The sequence below is a fragment of the Denticeps clupeoides genome, chromosome 3 (genome assembly GCF_900700375.1).
Source record: "Denticeps clupeoides chromosome 3, fDenClu1.1, whole genome shotgun sequence".
Taxonomy (NCBI): domain Eukaryota; kingdom Metazoa; phylum Chordata; class Actinopteri; order Clupeiformes; family Denticipitidae; genus Denticeps; species Denticeps clupeoides.
The window spans coordinates 31,175,184-31,196,818 of NC_041709.1; the positions used below are offsets into that span (position 1 = coordinate 31,175,184).

At 49.5% G+C, this 21,635-nt stretch overlaps 1 protein-coding gene across 2 annotated transcripts; it reads left to right on the forward strand.

Annotated features, from left to right (window-relative positions):
- Positions 1-287: 287 nt before the first annotated feature.
- jag1a (jagged canonical Notch ligand 1a) lies at positions 288-19,070 on the forward strand. Of its 2 annotated transcripts, none has more exons than XM_028972024.1 (26): positions 288-636; positions 764-1,069; positions 4,020-4,077; positions 5,757-6,014; positions 7,141-7,201; positions 7,303-7,433; positions 7,906-8,025; positions 9,091-9,204; positions 9,306-9,419; positions 9,904-10,017; positions 10,353-10,399; positions 10,935-11,108; positions 11,634-11,784; positions 12,180-12,344; positions 12,776-12,889; positions 12,970-13,083; positions 13,165-13,278; positions 13,569-13,685; positions 13,897-13,924; positions 14,299-14,384; positions 14,704-14,817; positions 14,932-15,041; positions 15,151-15,375; positions 16,350-16,481; positions 16,655-16,805; positions 17,158-19,070. In XM_028972024.1, the coding sequence occupies exons 1-26, from the start codon at positions 577-579 to the stop codon at positions 17,670-17,672; spliced, it is 3,693 nt and encodes a 1,230-aa protein (XP_028827857.1). In that variant the 5' UTR covers positions 288-576; the 3' UTR covers positions 17,673-19,070. The 2 variants fall into 2 exon arrangements, with proteins under 2 accessions (XP_028827857.1, XP_028827858.1); XM_028972025.1 differs by having other exon boundaries at positions 17,161-19,070.
- Positions 19,071-21,635: the final 2,565 nt, after the last annotated feature.

A 21,635-nucleotide genomic window follows, 5' to 3' on the forward strand; every position in this document is an offset into this window, starting at 1 on the left:
AGACAGATCTCCTGTCCTGGAATGCCGATGGTCCGCTGGGGAAATAGACGTGTTTCTTCTGGAAAGCGGAGGGTTAACTTTCAGTATATTTTAATCATTTAAGTAACGTTTCAATTACTCGGGATTGTATTTACGACGGACGTGTGTCCTTCTTTTTTCAATAAATAAACAGTGATAACAATTGCGCGCGGTGGCCAGTGGCCACGCCCACTCGTGAATATTTATGAGACGCGCGCGTCGGCCCCGCCCCCTGCCCTCGCAACGCGCTGTATAGGTTGGAAGCGGCGCGCCGCGGCAGACTGCGCTCCTCGGCTCGCCAGCACTGTCGCGCCGCGCCGCTCTCGGCCCGAGAATAAAGAATAAGAACAAAAGCGACGGGGACAGGCGCTGCGGGCCCTTTCTTCTATTTTATTTTACTTTTATCGTATTTCTTTCTTTTTCTGCATTGGAGATCTCGGCCGCATTCCGTCGGAGTTGTTCTCCTCCCGTGCATGTTCACGTCCGAGGAGTACATCCGAGCCGGAGTTCGGCCCAACTTCTAGTTTGAGTGCGAGCGGCCGCGACCCCGGAGGAGGCATGATTTTGAGACGGAGCTCGAGTTTGGCGGCGCTCTTTCTGCAGTGCTTGTGGATTAAGGTGCGTAATAAAACCCCCTTTCCGATTAAATCATCGTGTGGTTATGGCTGTGAAATGTAAAGCACGCGCGCTCGCCATCTGATGCAGTTTGCGCGACTTTGTCCCCTTGTCCGGCGGCGACATGCAGGTGTCCGTCGCGTCGGGACACTTCGAGCTGCAGATCGTGTCCATGCAGAACGCCAACGGCGAGCTGCAGAGCGGCGTGTGCTGCGACGGCGCCCGGAGCCCGCGGGACAGCAGATGCACCAGGGACGAGTGCGACACCTACTTCCGAGTTTGCCTAAAGGAGTACCAGTCCAGGGTGTACGCGGCGGGCCCGTGCAGCTTTGGCAGCGGCTCTACGCCCGTTATCGGTGGGAATACTTTTTCTGTCCGGACCGGCGCCAGGAATGACAGGTCGCGAATCGTCCTGCCGTTCAGCTTCGCCTGGCCGGTGAGTCACATGCTCCGAAATCTTATCCAATCTATCTATCTATCTATCTATCTATCTATCTATCTATCTATCTATCTATCTATCTATCTATCTATCTATCTATCTATCTATCTATCCATCCATCCATCCATCCATCCATCCATCCATCCATCCATCCATCCATCCATCCATCCATCCATCCATCCATCCATCCATCTTATCTATATATCTATCTATCCAGGGCCCATTTGTTGTAATCGATTCATTTTACTGTGTACAGTGATTTGGAAAGGCCCGAGATCTGAAGTTTGACCGTCGTCGTCGTCGTTTTTGATCGTGACCTAATCAGCGGCCTGTCGCGCTGTTTACCCGCCGCCTCCCCAAGCTGCGTCCGCCTGGACAATGGGACCGTGCGTGCGCGCGCACGCGCGAGCGCGCACCTGGCTTATCTGGCGCGCGCGTGACCGCGCCGAGCCTTTATTCCAGCCCGATTTCTCCAAATGGCCGGTGGCAGACTTGAGCGAGTTAATTAGCCGGTCAGACGTTCTTTGCTTATTTCTTGTCGTTTTGAGGCATTTGCTTAAATGAGATATTCCTATTAAGAGTGACATTTCTGGACCTGCTCCCATGTCACCCTGAAAGGGCCCTAATAAGACATTGTCATCTTGCATGCTTTCTTTTCCGGCCGGGCCCTACCCAGCAATTTGGGCACAAAGAGAGGTAGGGAGACGCTGGATGGGGAAATGTGAATAGGTCTGCTGCTGCCGCCGGCTTTGTGCCTTTTGTCGTTTTTTCCTTTTTCCCTATATGCAGAAAAATTTGCTTCATCGGCTCGCGGCGTTGGGGCGAACAATGTAAGTGAGGGTGGAGGAGGTGGAGGCGGGCCCGTAAATGGGAAGGGTGAAAGGCTGGGATGTTTGAAGGTGTTGCTAGGTAACGGGGCCTCCCGCCGGGGAAGGACTGGCGGAGGGATGGAGATGTTTTTTAGGTGGAGCCTCTCTCTTCCCTTCTCCTATTGCACCTTTTGCCCTGAAATGCCTGACGAGGGTGGGAGAAACTCCGCGTGTTTGGAGCTGGGGAGGCGGAGGGGGGTGGGGTGCTTCTCAATGAGCTCTTCAATGTCCGGAGCATCAATGGAACTTTGCCGCGGACGAGAATTTCATAAACCGCCGGCTCCATTGTCCCCGCCGGCCAAAGCGGTCTGCTCAACCCCCCTCTCTCTCTCTTTTTTCCCGGGGGCTCGGAGATCGCTCTTATCTTGACCTTAAGGCTCAGTCCTCTTCTAAAGGGCTCTTGTTCCCTCCTGCTCTTTGTGGTCCTTGGTGGTTGCGCTTGACTGGACCCAAGACATTCCAACGTTCCCCCGCCCTGCCGGCCATAGTAACCGGCCGCCACCGAAGAAGCCATCATCGCCTGGTGCCCTGAAAGATGCCAGGGCCTGTGTGCCCGTTGGGTCTTTTCTTTCACGTTACTGGTCAGGAAGACGCTTCCTCGCTTTTTGAAGCCCGCCTCTGTTCAGAGCCTTGTTTTGGAGCCCGGCGCGGTGCCATCACTGCCGGCCGGCCCTGGACAGTGACACCGACAGCTTATGTTAACGGCAGACAAAGGCGCGGCCCGGGCGAACCGTGCCGAGGATTATGGGAGATAATGGCTGGCGGTGGGGGACAATGTGGCCCACGGTGAAGCAACAGGAAGTGGTAACGGGTTCAGCACTGGCGCCGTGCTGAATTTGACACGAGCGCGGAGTGGCCGGTAAAACCCGGGGGTCAGAGTTCATTGGAAGGGGCGAGGCATGGCCCACACGTGTCACGACTGAAACCAGGTTAATCTGTGTGGCGGCCGGGACGGAAGGAACGAGAGATAAGGGCCGCGTTTAGGCCGCGGGGCAGCGGCGTCGATAAGACTTCGGTAAATTTCGGGCTGCCTTTAATTGGAAAAGTCTGCGGAGCGCGTTTCCCGGTAAAACGGATGCATTTCTCGCGAGCCGCCGAGAGCCAGGAGAGCTTTGGCTACTCATGAGTCATTTTCTCCTCACCTTGGAGAAAACACCTTTCAGCTGTCCTCCTCCCTCGCTCCCTCCCTCCCTCCCGCGGCATGCCCGGGCCCGTCCCGTGCGTTTGAACTGCTTTTCCCACGCTTATCACTGGGTGAGAGCGCTCCGGCCCTCGCCGGCCAGGGCGCGGATGGTGTAGTTAGGCAGCCGTCCAGGGCTTTGAAAGAGGACCGGAGCGTTCCCGGCGCAGAGGTGGGGACCCAGAGGACACTTTCCTCCCAAAGCCAGGTGAACAACACGGAGGCAGGGCCTCGGCTGAGACGGTGCCACGTCCCGTATGCCAGGAGCCAGGGCCCGTACGTGGTGTGTGTTACGGTGGGAGCCGGTGGGCGAATGTTGGGTAGAGGGTGTCAGGAGGAGAGGCAGGTGGAGAGGAGCGAGCCAAGTCAACACACACACACACACACACCGATTTCTCCCTCAGGTTTTCCCCTGGCCGTTATCTGATATCGGTGAGAGCGACAGTGGCCTTAACGGAGACAAAGACTTTCAAAGGACGCCGCAGAAATAATGGACCCCCCCCCCCCCACACTGCCCCCAAAAACACATGCTCACGCACATTCTTAATCTGTCATTCAACTCTTCTCCAAAACGCGTATATTAGCATGTCCCTGGACTGCGGGCCCCGCCCGCCTGTTGCCGTTTGATTGGCTAATCTGTCCTAAATCAAGGCAACCCCACCACAAGTGGACTAACACATGCTAATCTTTGCCATGCGAGGACGCATCATACGGGGATTGTGTGGGCTCAAGCGTCCGGCCTCCGTCTTCAGAGTGAGGCGTCTCCCAGGGATTAGGATACAGACGATTAAATGATTAGAGGTGGTCATTTATGATGCGATGAAGTAGCGGCGCACAGAGCTGCACGACAAACTCGTTGTGGAGGTTAAGTGACTCTCTCTCTCCGTTTTGTCCACAGCGGTCGTACACACTGATAGTCGAGGCCTTGGACTTCAACAACGACTCCACCACCGGCAGTGAGTATCTCTTTACCCTTCACTCTCTCTAATTTAAGAATAACATGACCTTTGACCTCGCCGCATGTCAATTCAAGCTCTGTCCCTATAAGGTGTTTCGGTAACAGGAAGGTCAAACTACTTATAAAAATACATATTACTATTAAAATTATGTCCTTTCCAAGAATTAATATATTAAATTAATAAATGGAGGAGTGAAACGACCTGGAAGTACTGAAAGGTCCAGAGATGAAGAACCCTGCTACTTACAATACACGTTTTGTCGTAATTTATGGAAGCTAGTTAGCTGCATGTAATGAAAAATGGAAATATGATGGTGTCCTGCTGCTTTATTTTATGAGGTTATGAGCTGTAGCAGGTGCGGCACGGTGTCATGGGACGCCCGTGTCTGGGTGACGCTGAACCTCATTGGCTGCCCGAAGACAAAGGGCCCAATAACAACACAGATTCAGATTGTGTGTGTGTGTGTGTGTATATATATGCTGGCTTGGCGCTGGTTGGTTTTGGCGGGGGGGTCTGGAGACAGACCTGATGCGAGCTGCATTCAGCACTTCCCCGAGAGCCATTAGGAGTTCGGCGCTAAAGGTCTCCCAGGCCAGAACACCCACTCGCCCCCCCCAACCCACGTCCCCTCTCTAGTAGGTGTAGGCCTGGCCCCACACAGACCAGCATGAATCACTCGCCTGCTCTGGCAAGCGGCGGCGGTAACGACTGCAGAGAAGCGGCCCACCCAAACACCCAGTGGGGCCTGCCAAAGAGCGTGGTGGGGCGGGGGGGAGGGGCGAAAACAAGGCCAAATTAAAGCAGCGCAAATATTGACTGCGCGCTTAGCCTCAACAAGAGAGGTGGCACAAGGCGCGAGGGCGCCTACCGTATGGGCCCACAGCCCTCAGAGGTCATGGCGCGCGTGGCAGCCCTGATTTATATAGAAATAAACCTTTTCCTGAGCTCCGGACAGGCAAGAGAGGAGGAATTCAGGCCTCCAGGCTCTTTATACAGCAGTCGTAGTTGGAAGCTACGCTGAAATGTGTGTGTGTTCGGTTGGCTGTGTTTGGGGTTGAGAGTCTGTGTGATTTTTCTCGCTACGTGTTCAGGGCGCTACCCGCTCCCTCATTGGTCAGTTCAAATGTTGCCTCCCGTGTGCCCTGTGTCTGCGTGCGTGTGTGTGTAAGTGTTCGCCAGAGGCTGCAGGTAGTATACGGGCGTCACCACTGCCTGAACACACTTCGCGTCGGACTGGTGAAATGCCACACGAGGCCTCAGGATTCTGAGCTCGTCTGAAAAATGGCCGCCTCTTTTCTCGGTAAATAAATGCCGTGCCGCGGTGGTTTCGCTGAGATTCCTCCACGCTCAAAGACACGCGAAGGTGTGTGTCTGGGGGAGTTTTAAAGAGAGGGATGGAACAGTGGATTTGGTCAGTTTCTGGATGGAGGAATGTAATTAATGTGCAGCTGCCCTAGAACGGTTCCAGCACTGCTGTCAACGTCCTTCTGCCGTGTGTGTGCATGCATGTCCTCCTCTAAGGAGCAAGAGAAAACGGGATTGACGGCACTTTTATTTCTGAACGGGCTGTAGTATGTGTTGCCAATGTAAGTTGAGGTGACTGACACATACCCAAATGCACACATACACACACCCGCCCTAATTCGTTCGTTGAAATGAAATTGTGATGTGCGCAGGTGTCGGCGGCGAGGTCATTGAGAAGGCGGTGCAGTCTGGCATGATCAACCCCAACCGCCAGTGGCAGAGCCTGAAGCACAACGGACCCGTGGCCCAGTTCGAGTACCAGATCCGGGTCACATGTGACGAGCACTACTATGGCTTTGGCTGCAACAAGTTCTGCCGGCCGCGTGATGAGTTTTTTGGCCACTACACCTGTGACCACAACGGCAACAAGACCTGTCTGGAGGGCTGGTCCGGCCCAGAATGCAACACAGGTACATTTCTGAAAAATGTACAAAGGGGTTAATAAATAGTGGAATTCTGGACTAAGGGGCACTATTTTGGAAATGGTGCTAAGTGCAGCATGGGGGGTTGTGGTGGCCTAGCAGGTAAGGAAGCTGACCCGTAATCAGGAGGTTGCCGGTTGGAATTATGGCTGCCCACTGCTCACTGATGGGTTAAAAGCAGAGGACACAGTTCATTCTTGTCACCGTGTGCTGTGCTGTGTTTCACAATGACAATCAGTTCTCTTTCAAAGGTCAAATGTGTCCTCATGATTAAAACACATTGACCTCCAGAATCGAGGCAGTAGCGTGCATCAGAACTGTCAATCATCAGGCCACTCCCATTTCAATCTCGGTTTATAAAAACATTAAAGTAAAGGGTAGTAAGCTTCTCTCCTTCTTCTGTTATCTCTTTATGTAAAAGCTGAGACAACCTTTGACCTCACACTAGCAAACAAGCCCAACACTTAGTGCTGCGCTAATCGGCGGTCCAGAAACGGTGCTGCGGGGGGACAGTTACTCTCTGTCAGCTGAACAGGCGCGGACCGGACAGGCGGCGAGGGGGTCAGGGGCGTGTTGTCTCTGCAGCGATGCTGTCTCAGCTGACTTCTTGGGCCGCCGGCTTTAGCCAGGCGGCGCGGGGGTCGCGGGTCGCGTTGCTCAGGGCCGGTCGCATTGTCCGCAGCTGAATCGGTGGATTTGTGAACGTAAGGCAGAGGGCACTGCCCAACACAAACACACCCCGACACGCACACACGCTAAATTCAGCTCGGTTTCCGGCACTCCCATCCCCCAGCTCAGTCTTGGATTTTGTGGGATTACCACTACAGCGGGAGATCAGGACGTTCCCACGAGTTAGGAGATGCGCGCCGGGGGAGGGTGTGAATGTATTCGGTGTGTGTGTGTGTGTGTGTGTGTGTGTGTGTGTGTGTGAAGATGACATCATGCTGACTGCTGTGTCTCTTACACTTCAGCAGTCCCAGTCTCTGCGCCCCGCTCTCTGAGTCGGTAGGATGAGAGGTGGTGCCACAGCCGGGACGGCTGACCAGCGGGTCAGAGATGGGCCATCTGATAACAGCAACAATAACGACTAATTCTGACTTCCTCTCTCTCTCAGCTATCTGCAAGCAGGGCTGCAGCCCAGAGCACGGAACATGTAAAGTTCCTGGAGAGTGCAAGTAAGTGACACAAGAGTGTGTTCCTAGTTTGAAAGGTACAAAACAAAAAAAAAAACGAAATGCAGGATTTCCCGATGACATGGTCCTCGTTCTTTCGGTAGGTGTCTGTATGGCTGGCAGGGCGAGTACTGTGATAAGTGTATCCCTCATCCCGGCTGCGTGCATGGTACCTGCGTGGAACCGTGGCAGTGCCTGTGTGACACGAACTGGGGTGGCCAGCTCTGCGATAAAGGTACCACTCCGTCCCGCAACTTCACAAGCACTTTATATTTTTCATTTATTTATATATATTATATGTATTTTATTTACTTATTTATTTATATTATACCTGCATTACATGATCGTGATTCTTCGACACACAAATTAAAGGCTGTTTTCTATGCAGCTCACGGTATTTGGGTTAAGATTAACCATAATTCTTATAGAGAGCAAAGGTCACGTGTGGTGTATGTACTTAAAGCCTACGGAGGAAACGTGAAAGGGGTTTTCACTTCTTTTTTTAAAACAACACACTAAATCAGTTTATTAAATAGACTTGGGCCAGGTTTCCTATCATAACTCCCTCTTATTAGCTAAAGGTCAGCAAAAATGTTCAATTAGATGAAATTTGTGGCATCTAATAGACCTCCTTGAATATATTCACACTGCATGCTGTGCACACACCGCCGTCTCCAATCTCAGGATCTCTCACCTCTGTGCTTCAGACCTGAACTACTGCGGCACGCGGCAACCGTGTCTGAATGGTGGCACCTGCAGCAACACCGGGCCGGATAAGTACCAGTGCGCCTGTCCCGAGGGCTACTCCGGGGTCAACTGTGAAATCGGTGAGACGCTTCCCCCCACCTCCCTTCTTTCTTTCTTTTTTTTTTTTTTTAACCTTTTCTCACCTCTTCTCACGCTTTCAGACAGTAATACGGCAACATAAAGGTTAATCTGTAATCAGGCCTGTTTGGGTGATTAGGGAGGCGGAACTCTCCTGGTCAAACTTTAGTTTACGGGTGAGGTGAGGTTTTCGGATGGATGAAGGGGATAAACAGTGTAAGATAACATACTTTTGGCTTCATGGAATTAAACATTCCCGCATGCAGTGAGACCCCAGCGCAGGTTTCTCAGGGTGATAGTCCATCTTAGAGCCACGTCCAGGGGGTTACAGGTCGCTAATTTGGCAGGAAGAGCCTCGGGGTTTCAACGCTACTGTGTGTTTAAGGGGGAGATGTTTGTTTCCTGTCTGTCTCTGTTTTTTTTTTGTTTTTTTTATCTCACCCCCACTCTTTTCTTTATCTTTATCACTCTGTCTCTTTATCTGCCCTGTTTTTCACTGTGTTCCTCTGGCAACTAGTGAGTTAGAAAGGGGGGAGAAAGTAGAGGAACACACACACACACACACACACACTAATCGAAAGCCCCATCCACTGCTGGCTGTGCTGATGAACCCAGAACATTGATTGATTCGGGTGGAGGAGCTCTACCTCTCTCCGGACAGTGGGGGAGTGTGTGTGTGTGTGTGTGTGTGTGTGTGATGGACAGCTTCCTGTGTGCTGGCGCTCAGTGCGATGTGGAGTGTAATGAGGGAGACGAGTTTTTCTCCCGTTTGATCGCTGGGTGGGCTCCCTCTCACCTCTTCCTCCCCCCGGCCCGTCACCGCCGTACCCCGTAGCCGCGAGGGCTTGATGTTGCCTATGAGCAGTGTGAGGAGGTCAAAGGGGACTTTCCAGGCCAGTGGACTGTCACCGGGAGGGAGGGAGAGGCAGAGAACAAGGGAAGCAGGGAGAGGGTGAGAGATTAAAGAGGGGAAAACCCAGCGCTCTGTGTTCCTTCTCATCTGTGAGAACCGTGAATTTGAGCCTTTCTTTCTCTCCCTCTGTCGCCCCCCTGCCCCCTTCCCATAGCGGAGCACGCCTGTCTCTCCGAGCCCTGCTTTAACGGGGGCAGTTGTGTGGAGTCCAGCCAAGGCTTTGAATGCGAATGCGCCCCTGGATGGACCGGACCCTCGTGCTCTATCAGTAAGACCTCGGCCTCTGTTTGGTCCTTTGTTCTCCGCCCGGCAGGGGTGTCTGAAAGCCCGTCACCCCTTTAACCCCAACTTCCCCCTCTCCTGAATCAGATGTAGATGACTGCAAGCCCAACCCCTGCAGCAACGGAGGGACGTGCGAGGACCTGGTCAACGGCTTCAAGTGCGGCTGCTCTCCTCAGTGGACGGGCAAGACCTGCCTGATCGGTGAGTCGGTCACCGCGATCTCAAGGAATCTCCTGACCCCCCCCTCCCTCTGGTCTCTCTGGCCGTGTTAAACCTGGGATGATCCTTCAAGGGATGCGCTTCCATTCACCTCTTTAATCCCTCCTTTCCTTACTCCTCACTTTCTCTGCCACACACCTCCACACCCATCTTTAGCCCTTTCACTCTGCCTCTCTCTCTCCTCTCCACTGTGTTTGTGTGAATGGCCCTTATAGCCATGGAAACCACATCGGCGAAGTAAGAATTTGCACAAAAAATACAGACACACCCCCCCCTTCCCCAACCTCTTTCTGTTTATTTTTTTTTAGACCTCACTGTCTTTCTTCACCTCCCCGGCCACCGAGAACGACAGAACAATGGAATTCCCCGTCTGTTCTGCCTTTGAGCTGCTGTTTCTCTCTCTCTCTCTCTCACTTTCGCTCTTATCGGAGCCCTAAATCTGTGCCTCCCTCCCGCCTTTGTCCAGATGCCAACGAGTGTGAGGGCGATCCTTGTGTGAACGCCAACTCCTGCCGCAATCTGATCGGCGGCTACTTCTGCGAGTGCCTTCCCGGTTGGAAAGGACAGAACTGTGACATCAGTGAGTACTCGCGTCCACCTCCCACCTTTCGCCTCGGCCACCGGACCGGTCCGGCGTTGGAAGAGGTGGCGGGGGTGGGTGGGCCAAGCGCTAGTGGGGACGGCAACAGCTCGCCGTAAACAATAAACGGCGGAAAGGCGCCTTTATCTGCGGCCATCGAACCGGTGTGCTCAGCTGAGCGATAACGGCCAACTCAAACAGTCCCACCTACCGCCACTTTCCCACTGGCCGCTATCGAGGCCCACTGCACTTCATTCCGCTATTAGCATTATTCATTTACAGAAAGATGGACGTGTTTGACTAAGTCCGTGTCCCTGTGTGTTTTATCGCCGCAGACGTGAATGACTGTCAGGGCCAGTGTTTGAATGGCGGAACCTGTAAGGTAAGTGTCGCCCCGCCCATAGCTCCTCTTTTTTTTTTTTTTTTTGCTCGCCCTGCTGCCTGTTCCACATTTGCCCTGTGGGGCCATTTTTTATAGTAAGTTCTGCTGAATTCTTTGGAAAGACACACACACACAGGCTCATAAGTTCTCTGATGGTGCTGGAGTTAAAAGAAAAAAGAATTGTGTTTGTATCCATATGGGATGAGTGGTTGTCATGACTACGGAATATCAGATTACCATAAACATTCATGCGTCCTGCCAAGTAAAAAGGGAAGTGTCCCTCAGTTCTCTCCAGACCATGTTGATGTTTTGTGTTCATGTTTTCTTCACCTCGCCACGGGGGCCATTCCTCCTTCTCCTCCTCGCCCTCGCGGTTGCTCGCTCTGACAGCGCTACCCAGGCCAGGCAGCTGGCCAGCCTCCCGACGAGTAAACACCGCGGACCCGCGGCCAAGCCCGTGGGAAAAGCTGCGCGCACAGATGCAAACAGGTCGGAGGGGAGATGAAAGCGCCGATAATCTCTCTGCCTCTCTCAGGACCTGGTGAACGGCTACCGCTGTGCGTGCGCCGCGGGCTACGCCGGCGAGCACTGCGAGAGCGACATCAACGAGTGTGCCAGCGCTCCCTGTCTGAACGGCGGCCGCTGCCAGGACGAGGTCGCCGGCTTCCAGTGCCTCTGCCCGCCCGGTTTCTCAGGGAACCTGTGTCAGGTGAGGTGTCTGATATAAACCAATCATGTTATTCTAGAATGGAAGATTAGAATGAAAAAATGTCAAAACAAGAGTAAAATAATTGTTTTCAGCTACTTTTTGAAAGTATTAAGAAAAGATGAACTTTTACTTCAGGAATGTTTAGTATTTGAAGTTCAGGATGGTAGTAGCCTAGTGGGTAACACTCGCCTATGAACCAGAAGAGCCAGGTTCAAATCCCACATACTGCCATTGTGTCCCTGAGCAAGACACTTAACCCTGAGTGTCTCCAGGGGGGGGACTGTCCCTGTCACTACTGATTGTAAGTCGCTCTGGATAAGGGCGTCTGATAAATGCTGTAAATATAAATGTATCCTGGCACTTAGTCTTAATATGTTTGGATTTTAAAACCAGTGGCAAAAGAAACAGGCGAAAGAAAAGTCTTGCAAAACATAGGTGTAATAAGATGACACTCCATATCATTAATAAAATCTATGATGTTGGGTGGTTAACGAAGTACTCTCTTTCTCCGCTTCCCTCCTGCAGCTGGACATCGATTACTGTCACCCCAGCCCCTGTCAGAATGATGGCCAGTGCTTCAACCTGGTCAACGACTACTTCTGCAAGTGCTCTGAAGACTACGAGGGCAAGAACTGCTCCCACCTGAAAGATCACTGCCGCACCACGCCCTGCCAAGGTGCCTGTTCTTCCCCCGCTTTAGACTGGTACTGGTGTTGGATCATCAGGCTTTGGCAGATAATGCCTTAACGCCAGAGTCACAGTGTGAAGTTTAATGTCAACTGCAGATAGGAGGAGGGAGGAGTTTTTTTTTTTTTGGCCCCGGGTGCTGGTGTGCTGGTGTGCCGGGGTGTGGCAGTGCATAGCCTTAGCGAGTGAGCTGCTATGTCTTGCTATGTCTCTAACACGTCTATAGTGGTCCCTCTGGGGCCTGTTGCCATGGGGATGGTGGAGAGTCTCCTACAAGCCATAATTCTTTGTCAGTAATAAGGAATAAAGAAAGAGGTCATCAGAAATCAGTTGTGGTCCAATCATAATCTCATGTTCTCGTCATTTTTGGTCCCTGCCTTCCAGTGATTGACAGCTGCACTGTCGCTGTGGCGTCCAACAGCACTCCGGGAGGCATGAGGTTTATCTCCTCGCATGTGTGTGGCCCCCACGGCCGCTGCCGAAGCCACGCGTGGGGTCACTTCAGCTGCGAGTGCCAGGAGGGCTTCACTGGCACCTACTGCCATGAGAGTAAGCCTGCATCTCACACACATGTGCACCTCTCCGTTTGGCATGGCGTTGCTGCCTAGAAAAAAGCACGAGGTGAACATCCTCAGGTGGAGTGTTCAGCAGATCAATTTAAAAGCCTCAGGGATCTTCACGAGATTATCCTACGTGACCCAGAGACTGTAGAGAGGTAAAGAGCATTGTCCTGGGGCCAGATTAATCACGTTGCCCCGCCCTGTCAGTGGCCGTCAGGGTGGAAGTTGTTTTTATGGGAGCCCCTATGCCCGGAAGGCTGCTAATGATTTGTGACTCTTTCCTCCTTGATGATTGGCCAGATCAGTCAAAACAGCAGGAATGAATGTGAGAAGCATGAATGTGTGCAGAAGATTAGATTAGCTGGGAATACTGACCGAATAGCTGCTGCGGCTTTGCCCTCATGATCCTTCTCTTCGCAGACATAAACGACTGTGAGAGCAGCCCATGTCGCAACGGTGGCACCTGCATTGATAAAGTCAACGTGTACCAGTGCATATGCGCCGACGGCTGGGAGGGACCCAACTGTGAGACCAGTGAGTTGCTTCGCAAATCGCTGGAAAAATCGCGGCTAAAGTGGCGCACTCTGTGACAAATTTGCTCTTTTGTCTATCAGACATTGACGACTGCAGCGCCAACCCGTGCCGTGATCGAGGCACATGTCGGGACCAGGTCAACGACTTCTACTGCGAGTGTCACAATGGCTGGAAGGGAAAGACCTGTCACTCTCGTGAGTACTTTGCCTTGGGCCATTAGTCGAGTGCCAAATTCAACTTTCATTTTAATTTTTTCACTACCTCTTTCCTGCTAGGCGAGAGCCAGTGCGACGAAGCGACATGTAATAATGGAGGAACATGCTACGATGAGGGCGACAACTTCAAGTGTGTTTGTGCCCCTGGATGGGAGGGAACCACCTGTAATATTGGTAAAATGTCATTTAATAATTCAAACGTAATAATGCGAACTCATACCCTGACCACTATCAACCTTTAGTCTTACCTTTTATTCTTATGAATGAATCACCATTAATAACGATTAATTATTTGCAGAGTGTGAGATTAAATAGTTACAGTTTTGTAAACAATTGACAGCCCTATTATTTAGGTATAAATATAATATTTCGACCCGACTCATGTTAGAGAAATAGGAAGGAGGGGTGGAATGCGTATTTTATGCTGAACTCTAAAAGCACGTTTTTGGGTTCTGTTGTTGCAGCCAAAAACAGCAGCTGTCTGCCCAACCCGTGCGAGAACGGCGCCACCTGTGTGGTCAGCGGTGACTCTTTCACCTGCGTCTGCAAGGAGGGCTGGGAAGGTCTCACCTGCACTCAGAGTACGACAAAACTTCCTGACATTTACTGTACTTTACTTTACCGGTCTCCAGTTGGCAAAGAATAGAACTCAAAAACAAAATATTCTATCATATAAATAAAATACAGAAAATCTATGTTTCAACCTTAACAAGTCATTTTTATGTGAAAGTCAGTGAAAAATGGAAATTTATACTGACAGATTTTTCCTCCCCTTTATTATACAATCTTTAGACTCCAATGACTGCAACCCACATCCCTGGTAAGTCGAATTAGACAAATTAGACACAGTAACCACATGCTTGCATGGACACACACACTCTCGCACACAGACACACGCACGCATGCACACATAGCCTGAGGAATGTGTGTTTGTGCTGGTATAAATCGCTCTCTCACACACAGCCACAGCATTCCTTGTTAGCCTGTGATTTCGCAACCGACCAGCAACAGACTGATCCTCAGCAGAGCAAGAACAGAACACACACTCACACGTCGACGCAGCGCTGCTGAGTCGGCGCAAGACTCCCATCGCATTCCATTTCACAAATGCCCAATCATGCGAGTTTCCTTAGACCGCTGGAATGGTTGACCGTTTGACCTCTGACCTTGGTCTGTCTGTCTCACCCCATGCAGCTATAACAGTGGGACGTGCGTTGATGGGGATAACTGGTATCGCTGTGAGTGTGCCGCAGGATTCGCTGGGCCTGACTGCAGGATCAGTAAGTATCAGCCTTAAAAATCCCTGTGGCCAAAAAAAAGAGATAAATAAGTATTTCCTGTTTCTGGCTGATTGATCGTAATTTGATTATTCTACCTCCTCAGCGTGTATCCCTCTTTAGCCCACTAATCTTTAACAATCTGGCCCTTGTCTATATTTATTTCATTATAAACATATCATTAGATAATGATATGGTAGCAGGGCACCTCGTTTTCTGCCGGTGATTGAAGGCTGTGGTCATGTGAAACGGGCCAATCTGAGCACTGTGGGATGTATCTTGTGATTTTTCGGTGCCATTTCAATGTAATCTCCGCCCTCAGATATCAATGAGTGCCAGTCTTCACCTTGTGCGTTTGGCTCCACCTGTGTGGACGAAATCAATGGCTACCGCTGTCTGTGCCCACCCGGCAAAACGGGACCTAAGTGCCAGGAGGGTATGAGACCGGCCTCCAATTATGCATGTCCTGTGTCCACAAAACAATTAATATGACCGTGTTTAACGAACATTTCTTGGCTGACATGTTATCTTTTGTCCGTTTGTACTGTAGTGTTGGGACGGCCATGTTTTGTTAATGGCCATATTGCTGCTGATGGCACCAAGTGGCTGGGAGACTGCAACACATGTCAGTGCCACAACGGCAAGGTCAACTGCACCAAGGTACAGTAGTTAAGACGTCATTCAAAAAAATGGCTGCAAATCCAAAGTGCTGTGCCTATTCCAGTATGCATCTATACAAATTTTTTCCTTAATTTTCCTAATTTTTCAGATGTACTGCGGACCCAAACCCTGCCGTATCCACAGCAAGGGCCGTTCGGAGTGCGCTGTGGGGCAGATGTGTTTGCCAATTCAAGAGGATCGCTGCTTTGTGAAACCCTGCACTAGTCAGGGCGAGTGCTGGTCGGCGCATCAAGGTCCAGTCCGCACCAAATGCCATCCAGAGAGCAACTGTGCCAATGTCACCTTCACCTTCAACAAGGACACAATGCCAAAGGTAAGCTGAATGAATGTTAAATAAATTTATTGTAGAGCTGTGGTTAAAATGTCTGTGTTAATTGCTGCAAATAAGATAGGAATTAAGAATTTTATGTGTTAAAATGAACGTGGGATTTTGACACAAAGACGAAATTCATCCTGACCAGAGACAATCGCTACAGTCAACACAGTCACTGAGTATTTTCAAATGACAGCTTAAGACCTTTCTCTTTCTCTTATAGACTGACTTATGTAAGAAAAACTACAGTGAATAAAAGGATTTGTATTCATAGTTGGGGTCCTAGTGAACCAGAACTGATTACTTCATGGATGGTAACATGAAAGCACCGTTGTAAGTCGCTCTGGATAAGGGCATCTGCCAAATGACATAAATGTAATGTAAATGTACATAAAGATGGAGATGGACAGTGATGGGCATTGGCCAGTTCTGATGATGCGTCATTTGCATGAAGGTGTTTTAAACTGACACAGTGACATGTTGACATGGTTCACAGGTTTTTTGGGTGCATCATCTGAATCAGTCCTCAAATCTGCCCTGGAAATTTTTATAAAAAAAATAGTCCAACTACTAATTAACAAAAGTAATTACCACAAAATTGTATTTGTTTGTATTAATGTTTTATGTTTGTTAAATATGAATTATATCAGGTTTTAATTTTTTTTTAATAAATTTCAATTAATTAGTTGGCAGCCCTAATTTGTTGTCTATAGATGTTAAATGTTAAAAAGTTACGATGAGTGTTTTTTTAACTCACTTTGCTGACTTGTACTTCGATGAGCAGTAAGCAGCTCAGGGGCTGCCAAGTAGCTCACAATGCAGATTTTCTCTTTTATTATCCTCCTATGAGGAAATGCCTTCCCTCAAAGCACTGGAGCAGCTTGCTGACGCTACAGACTTAAAGCTGTCTGGGATGATCCTGCAGAGCTTTCCTGATCTTTTCCTGAGCCTAAGTGTGTGTGTGTGTCTATCAGGGTGTGACAGTGGAACAAATCTGCAGTGAGCTGAGGAGTCTCTACGTGGTCAGGAACTTCTCCTCAGAGTTCCCCATCAGCATGAGCTGTGAGCCGTCACCAACGGCCAACAATGAAATTCACGTGACCATAGTATGTATCAGATTTTTTCCCCATACATTTCCATACTCTCTCAGGTGAATGACTTAGAAAATCAACATTGAAGAGCACTCTAGAATTGTGGCCTAAGAGTTTGTCTTGAATTTGCTTGAGAACCATAAATCCTTAATGCCTAACGTGCCTAAAGTTGACTTTTATTGTTTCAGGCGGCTGAAGCTCCAGGGAGCAGCCATGGGCCAATTAAGGAGATCACTGACAAGATAATAGACCTGGTGAGCAAACGCTCTGCCAACAGCACCATTATCACGGCCATCGCAGAGGTGCGCGTCCAGCGGCGCCAGACCCACAACCCCACTGGTAAGAGATGGCCTGGTGTGCTGGAGGACTGTATTCATAGCTTTGGTGCTCTGACTCCTTGCTGTCACTGCTGTCGCTGGGGCAGTGGTGGCGTAGCGGTTAAGAAAGCGGCCCCGTAATCAGAAGGTTGCCGGTTCGAATCCCGATCCGCCAAAGGTGCCACTGAGCGCCATCCCCACAAACTGCTCCCCCGGCGCCTGTCATGGCAGCCCACTGCTCACTAAGGGTGATGGTTAAAAGCAGAGGACAAATTGCACTGTGTGCTGTGCTGCTGTGTATAACAAGTGACAATCCATTCACTTTTAACTTTGGTGGCAAGTTAGTGACGTCTGTTTCCTTTCCTTCCTCCCAGCAGACTACCTTGTTCCACTGCTGGTGTCGGTGGTGATTGTGATTTGGGTCCTGGCACTCGCCTCGGCGTTCCTGTGGTGCGTTCACCGCCGCCGAAAACAGAGCAGCCACGGCAGCGGCTCACCAGTCAACCAGTCTGCGGCCGCCTCCTTGTCAGGGACGATGGCGGAGGAGAACAACGCGGTGAACAACGCTCGGGAGCAGCTCCACCAGATCCGCAACCCCATCGAAAAAAACGCCGCGCCACACGGCAAGGACCACCACGAGGACAAGAACGCAGTCAATGCCAAGATAAGGACAAATAAGTCTGATCCGGGCCACCACTCAGAGGATGAAGAGTCGGACAAGCGAGTACAGAAGGCTCGCTTTCCGCGGCAGCCGGCATACTCGCTGGTGGACCGGGAGGAAAAGAGCCCGAATGGCACGTCCTCCAAACACGCCCACTGGACTAGCAAACGCGACAACAGAGACCTGGAGTCCCAACAGAGCCTGAACCGCATGGAGTACATCGTATAGCTGGCGCTAGCAGAACGACGGTGTCGCTGCGTCCGTGGCAACGAGGGATCCAGCGGTCGCAGGGCACTGGAAGGTTAACAAGGGGAAAAGAGGGGCTCCTTTTTTTTTTTGGTCACTTGGTCTTGAATTGAAGGCACAAAATAAGATTTTTTTTTTTTTATTCCCTGCGTTCTAATTTATGACAAGCTGGCATATGCTGGCAGAAAGGGCTGGATCTCCAGGTGCGGCATAATGCCTCTGTGGCTGTCTGTTTTAGAGATGGTCTTCAGTCAGTGATGAGTGGGCTACATCGCAGGCTCAGTTGCCTACGGTCCCCAGCGAGCCACGGCGGCCTGTGTAGTCTCGAAAGGCCCAATGGCACTACCATTAAAATGTGCCTTTGATGCATCATGGCACAGCAACCATCAATAAAGTCTAATGTTATTTATTATTATGAATTTTTTTGGGCTGGCAGGTAATTTCGATCAAGTTAGTGTCAGCAGTTGCTGCCAATATGAAGAATTTTATGTGTTGATTTAGATTGTTGTATAGATATGTACATATTTTTTAATTAATCATTGTGTATATTTGATTTTATTAACTTAATAATCAAGAGCCTTAAAGTATCATTCCTTTTTGTTTATTTATATGCCTTGTTTAGATTTGAAGGTTTGACAGCTTTGTAAGCTTACGACTTATTTTTGATGGAAAATATTGTTTTGTGTCTCATAAATGCCAAAAGTGTTCTTTAAAGAATAGTTTATTTTTTAACAATAGGATGGGCATTTTTCATGCCTGGATCAAATTTTGTACAATGTCAGTGCGAAGCTCTTTCTTTGTTGCTTCTCTTGCTCTCTTTTATTCTGTTAAGGGAACAAAAATGTACATGCAGCACAACAGTTAAGCAACAATTAAAGAGAGACCCGTTGGGGAAGCCCTGAAACACATTTGCAAGAACGCCATGCAGAATGTTCATATTAGTTTGCATAGAAAAACAAATACTTGAACTAAATCTGTTCCCGTTGGAACAGCCTGTGACATTGCTCTGCCACAATGGCCCACTTGGAAATTTGATAAGGAGCCGGTGAGCTGACAAACTGCCCGGGCATTCCGTGGGGCTGCACACAGCATTACCTGGATCTTCTCGTCAGCCCGTCAAGGTCGATGTTTTTGGCTGTCCATGTGGAGGAGGTCGCTGGCAAAACTGCCCAAAGAGCCCACACCAGGGCTCAGAGTATACACTCGGCCCCACAGCCGTATCGTTCATCCAACCAATCAGATTGTAGTGGCTAAATATCACTCACTTGACATTTCCCTTTTTGTGAGGTGTTACTCTTGGCAGGATTCATACGTTGCTTTGTGTTCCATTTCATTGTCATGGATGATAATATTTATTAAATATTTTTTATGAAACAAAAATAATTTTTTGCTTTGTTCATATGAAGGAAGATATGCTGGTGGTGTGTGTGTGTGTGTGTGTGTGTATAATATGCTCTGCATTGGCATGACCTGCAGTGTTTTTCAGCTGAAGAGGCGGAAGATTGAGCCGCATTCCCTCGACAACAGTGGTGACTTTGTTTCCGTCTAGACGTCTTCAAGCCCTGTGAGGGTCCATGCCGACATGTGAGATTGTTTAGGGATGGAACCGCTCGCTCTCTACAGCCTGCGTGGGAACAGCCCAGCTTGCCTTGCAAATAAACAGCATGAGACAGTCGCTCAGATGCATTTACAGAGCCGCTGGACAAAAACAAGGCACATGTAAAGCTGACATTCCTGGCACAGGAACTTTTCCATCATTGTTAGTCCAGAAACCTTGTTCATGGCTTTTACTTTAAGCATATAAGTGTATTCTGGAAAGGAAAAAAAACTCTTTAATTATAGTTTCAAGAAATTAATGAGCAACTTAATTTGTTATTTGTTACTACATACAGTATTTGCTGTATTTATCATTGGTGGCACTACAGTGAATTATGTGGAAATTGCTAGATCATTGTAGTCCCAGTCATTGTGCCAAATGCCTTTTTTTTTTTTACCATTTACCACTGTGTAATGGAATGCCACCGCAGCACTAGAAGGTATCAACATGACCATTTTGTTGCTGAGATCCAACACAATTTAGATGGGCGATCTTGGAACTGGGTTCTACAGTAAAGGATTATCAAAACCATCTGAGGAATTTTACTCAGTTAGGCTAAAAATGGACTCACTCACATTTCTGAATGTGCACAGCCTGCCGGAAACCCTTTTCTCATCCTCTGAATGTCAGATGGAGCATGCCGCTGACACATACCGGAAGAGGCTGCTGAAAGAGTTCCTGTGTCAGTGGGTTTCTCTCTGCTTTAAGCATGTGAGGCTGCTGCACTAATTTGGGGTTTTATATGAGAGTGTAATCCCAATGCCGGCATTGGCTTCAGGGAAGAAGGTTTATGGAGTTATGACCATATGACGTTGTTGATATTGTCCGTTGTTACTTAACTGTGGCTGCAGTAAGGAGCTTCCCTGTATTTCATGTCTACCAAGGACTCAGGCATCATTACATTGTACAAATTGTGCTTAAGAGTAGGCTGTACATGAAAACGGAAAAATGTGGGAAAAACAGCTCCCACATCTATTGTTACTGTGCTGTAAAAACACCAGCGCAGACTGCATTCCAAAGACAGCTTGGGAAATCCTTAAAGGCGATCAGGTTAGGAAATCCACTGTTACATCAAAGCGCGTTGAACAGAGAAGGCAGGTTTTTTGCCACAGTTATGACCTGTAATCTGGCACGCCATCAAACTGTAATGGTCGCAGGCACATTAATGAATCTGTCACGGTAACCCGAGGCCACCGCTGCAAGCAAAGCCCCAGGAGCTCTCGGAGTGAGGGACAACGTTGGAGATGTTCTCGGAGTCGTCTGTACGTGTGCAGGGCACGAATAAAGACAAGTGCGCTCGGCTCAAGACCAATTTCTCCTGTCCTACAGTCCTGCTCTTCCAGACACGCCCTGTGAGCAGCACACAAGTCTGACTCAGGAAGCCTGTGGGACTCACCAGCCTGTGCACGGAGCAACGATGTCAACTCTCCCGCAGGAGAGTGACTGACCGGTAAAAGACGGGGAGTGTGAGCCAGCGATGATAACGCTGTGTCTGGTGCACAGAAGTGAGTGCAGAAATCTCGTCAGGCGAGCGGCGCCTCCCGACGGTGCCATCGGGTGGGGCTGCATGCAGGTTCCATGTGAACCCCCTGCTCCTCCCTTCCACTGAAGACAGCGCAGCGCACACTGGTGTGTCAAAAACGCACTCAGGTGCACTGAGCAGAGACAGAAACGCTACACGATACAGATTAGTTGTTGGGGGGCAGCTTCAATAGAAGAAATGTCAGGTATAAGGCAGCAGCTGTGTGAAAATGAGGATTTGTTAAACATCTTAGCATATAATTTCATTTTTAAAGAAGCACATCATTGTGTTTACAAATTATGGCACTGTTTCGGCCTCCTCCCTCAAAGACATTATGGAACAAGTTATTTGGCACATGAAATTTCGGTGGAAAATGTTCTGGAGAGAGCTGTCGAAAAAGCTCTCATCTATAAGCCCCACCCTGCAAACTGGGATCTATACATCACAAGCATTGTTCTTACAGTCTCATTCATTTTCAATGGCTATTTTAAATGAGATCTTATGCAAGCAACTTGTTCTGAAACAGGGTTTGCAAAATAAACTCATGATCAGATATGTTGACTTCTGCTGCTGAACTCTATACCGTCCCTCTTTTTTTGTTGGATGCATGATATCCTCATACAGCTTCCTTCTTTAACATCTAATCTAACCTGGTGCTTTCTCCTCCTCCCAGCACTTGCCTTTGTAAAAGTTTAATAAAAGTATTTGCTCTACTCTTAGTTCTTTGCAAATGTTTGATTGCACTTTTAAAAAACATATCGAATGGCGGCTCTATCCCAGCCACTTAGGACGCACATCACAATGTGTTTCTTGGTGTCGGTCCCAA

Coding starts and splice junctions, on each gene's coding strand:
- jag1a (XM_028972024.1), top strand. CDS start 577: ATGATTTTGAGACGGAGCTCGAGTTTGGCGGCGCTCTTTCTGCAGTGC. Junction 14,385..14,703: donor TGGGCCTGACTGCAGGATCA/GTAAGTATCAGC, acceptor CTCCGCCCTCAG/ATATCAATGAGTGCCAGTCT. Junction 15,376..16,349: donor ACAAGGACACAATGCCAAAG/GTAAGCTGAATG, acceptor TGTGTCTATCAG/GGTGTGACAGTGGAACAAAT.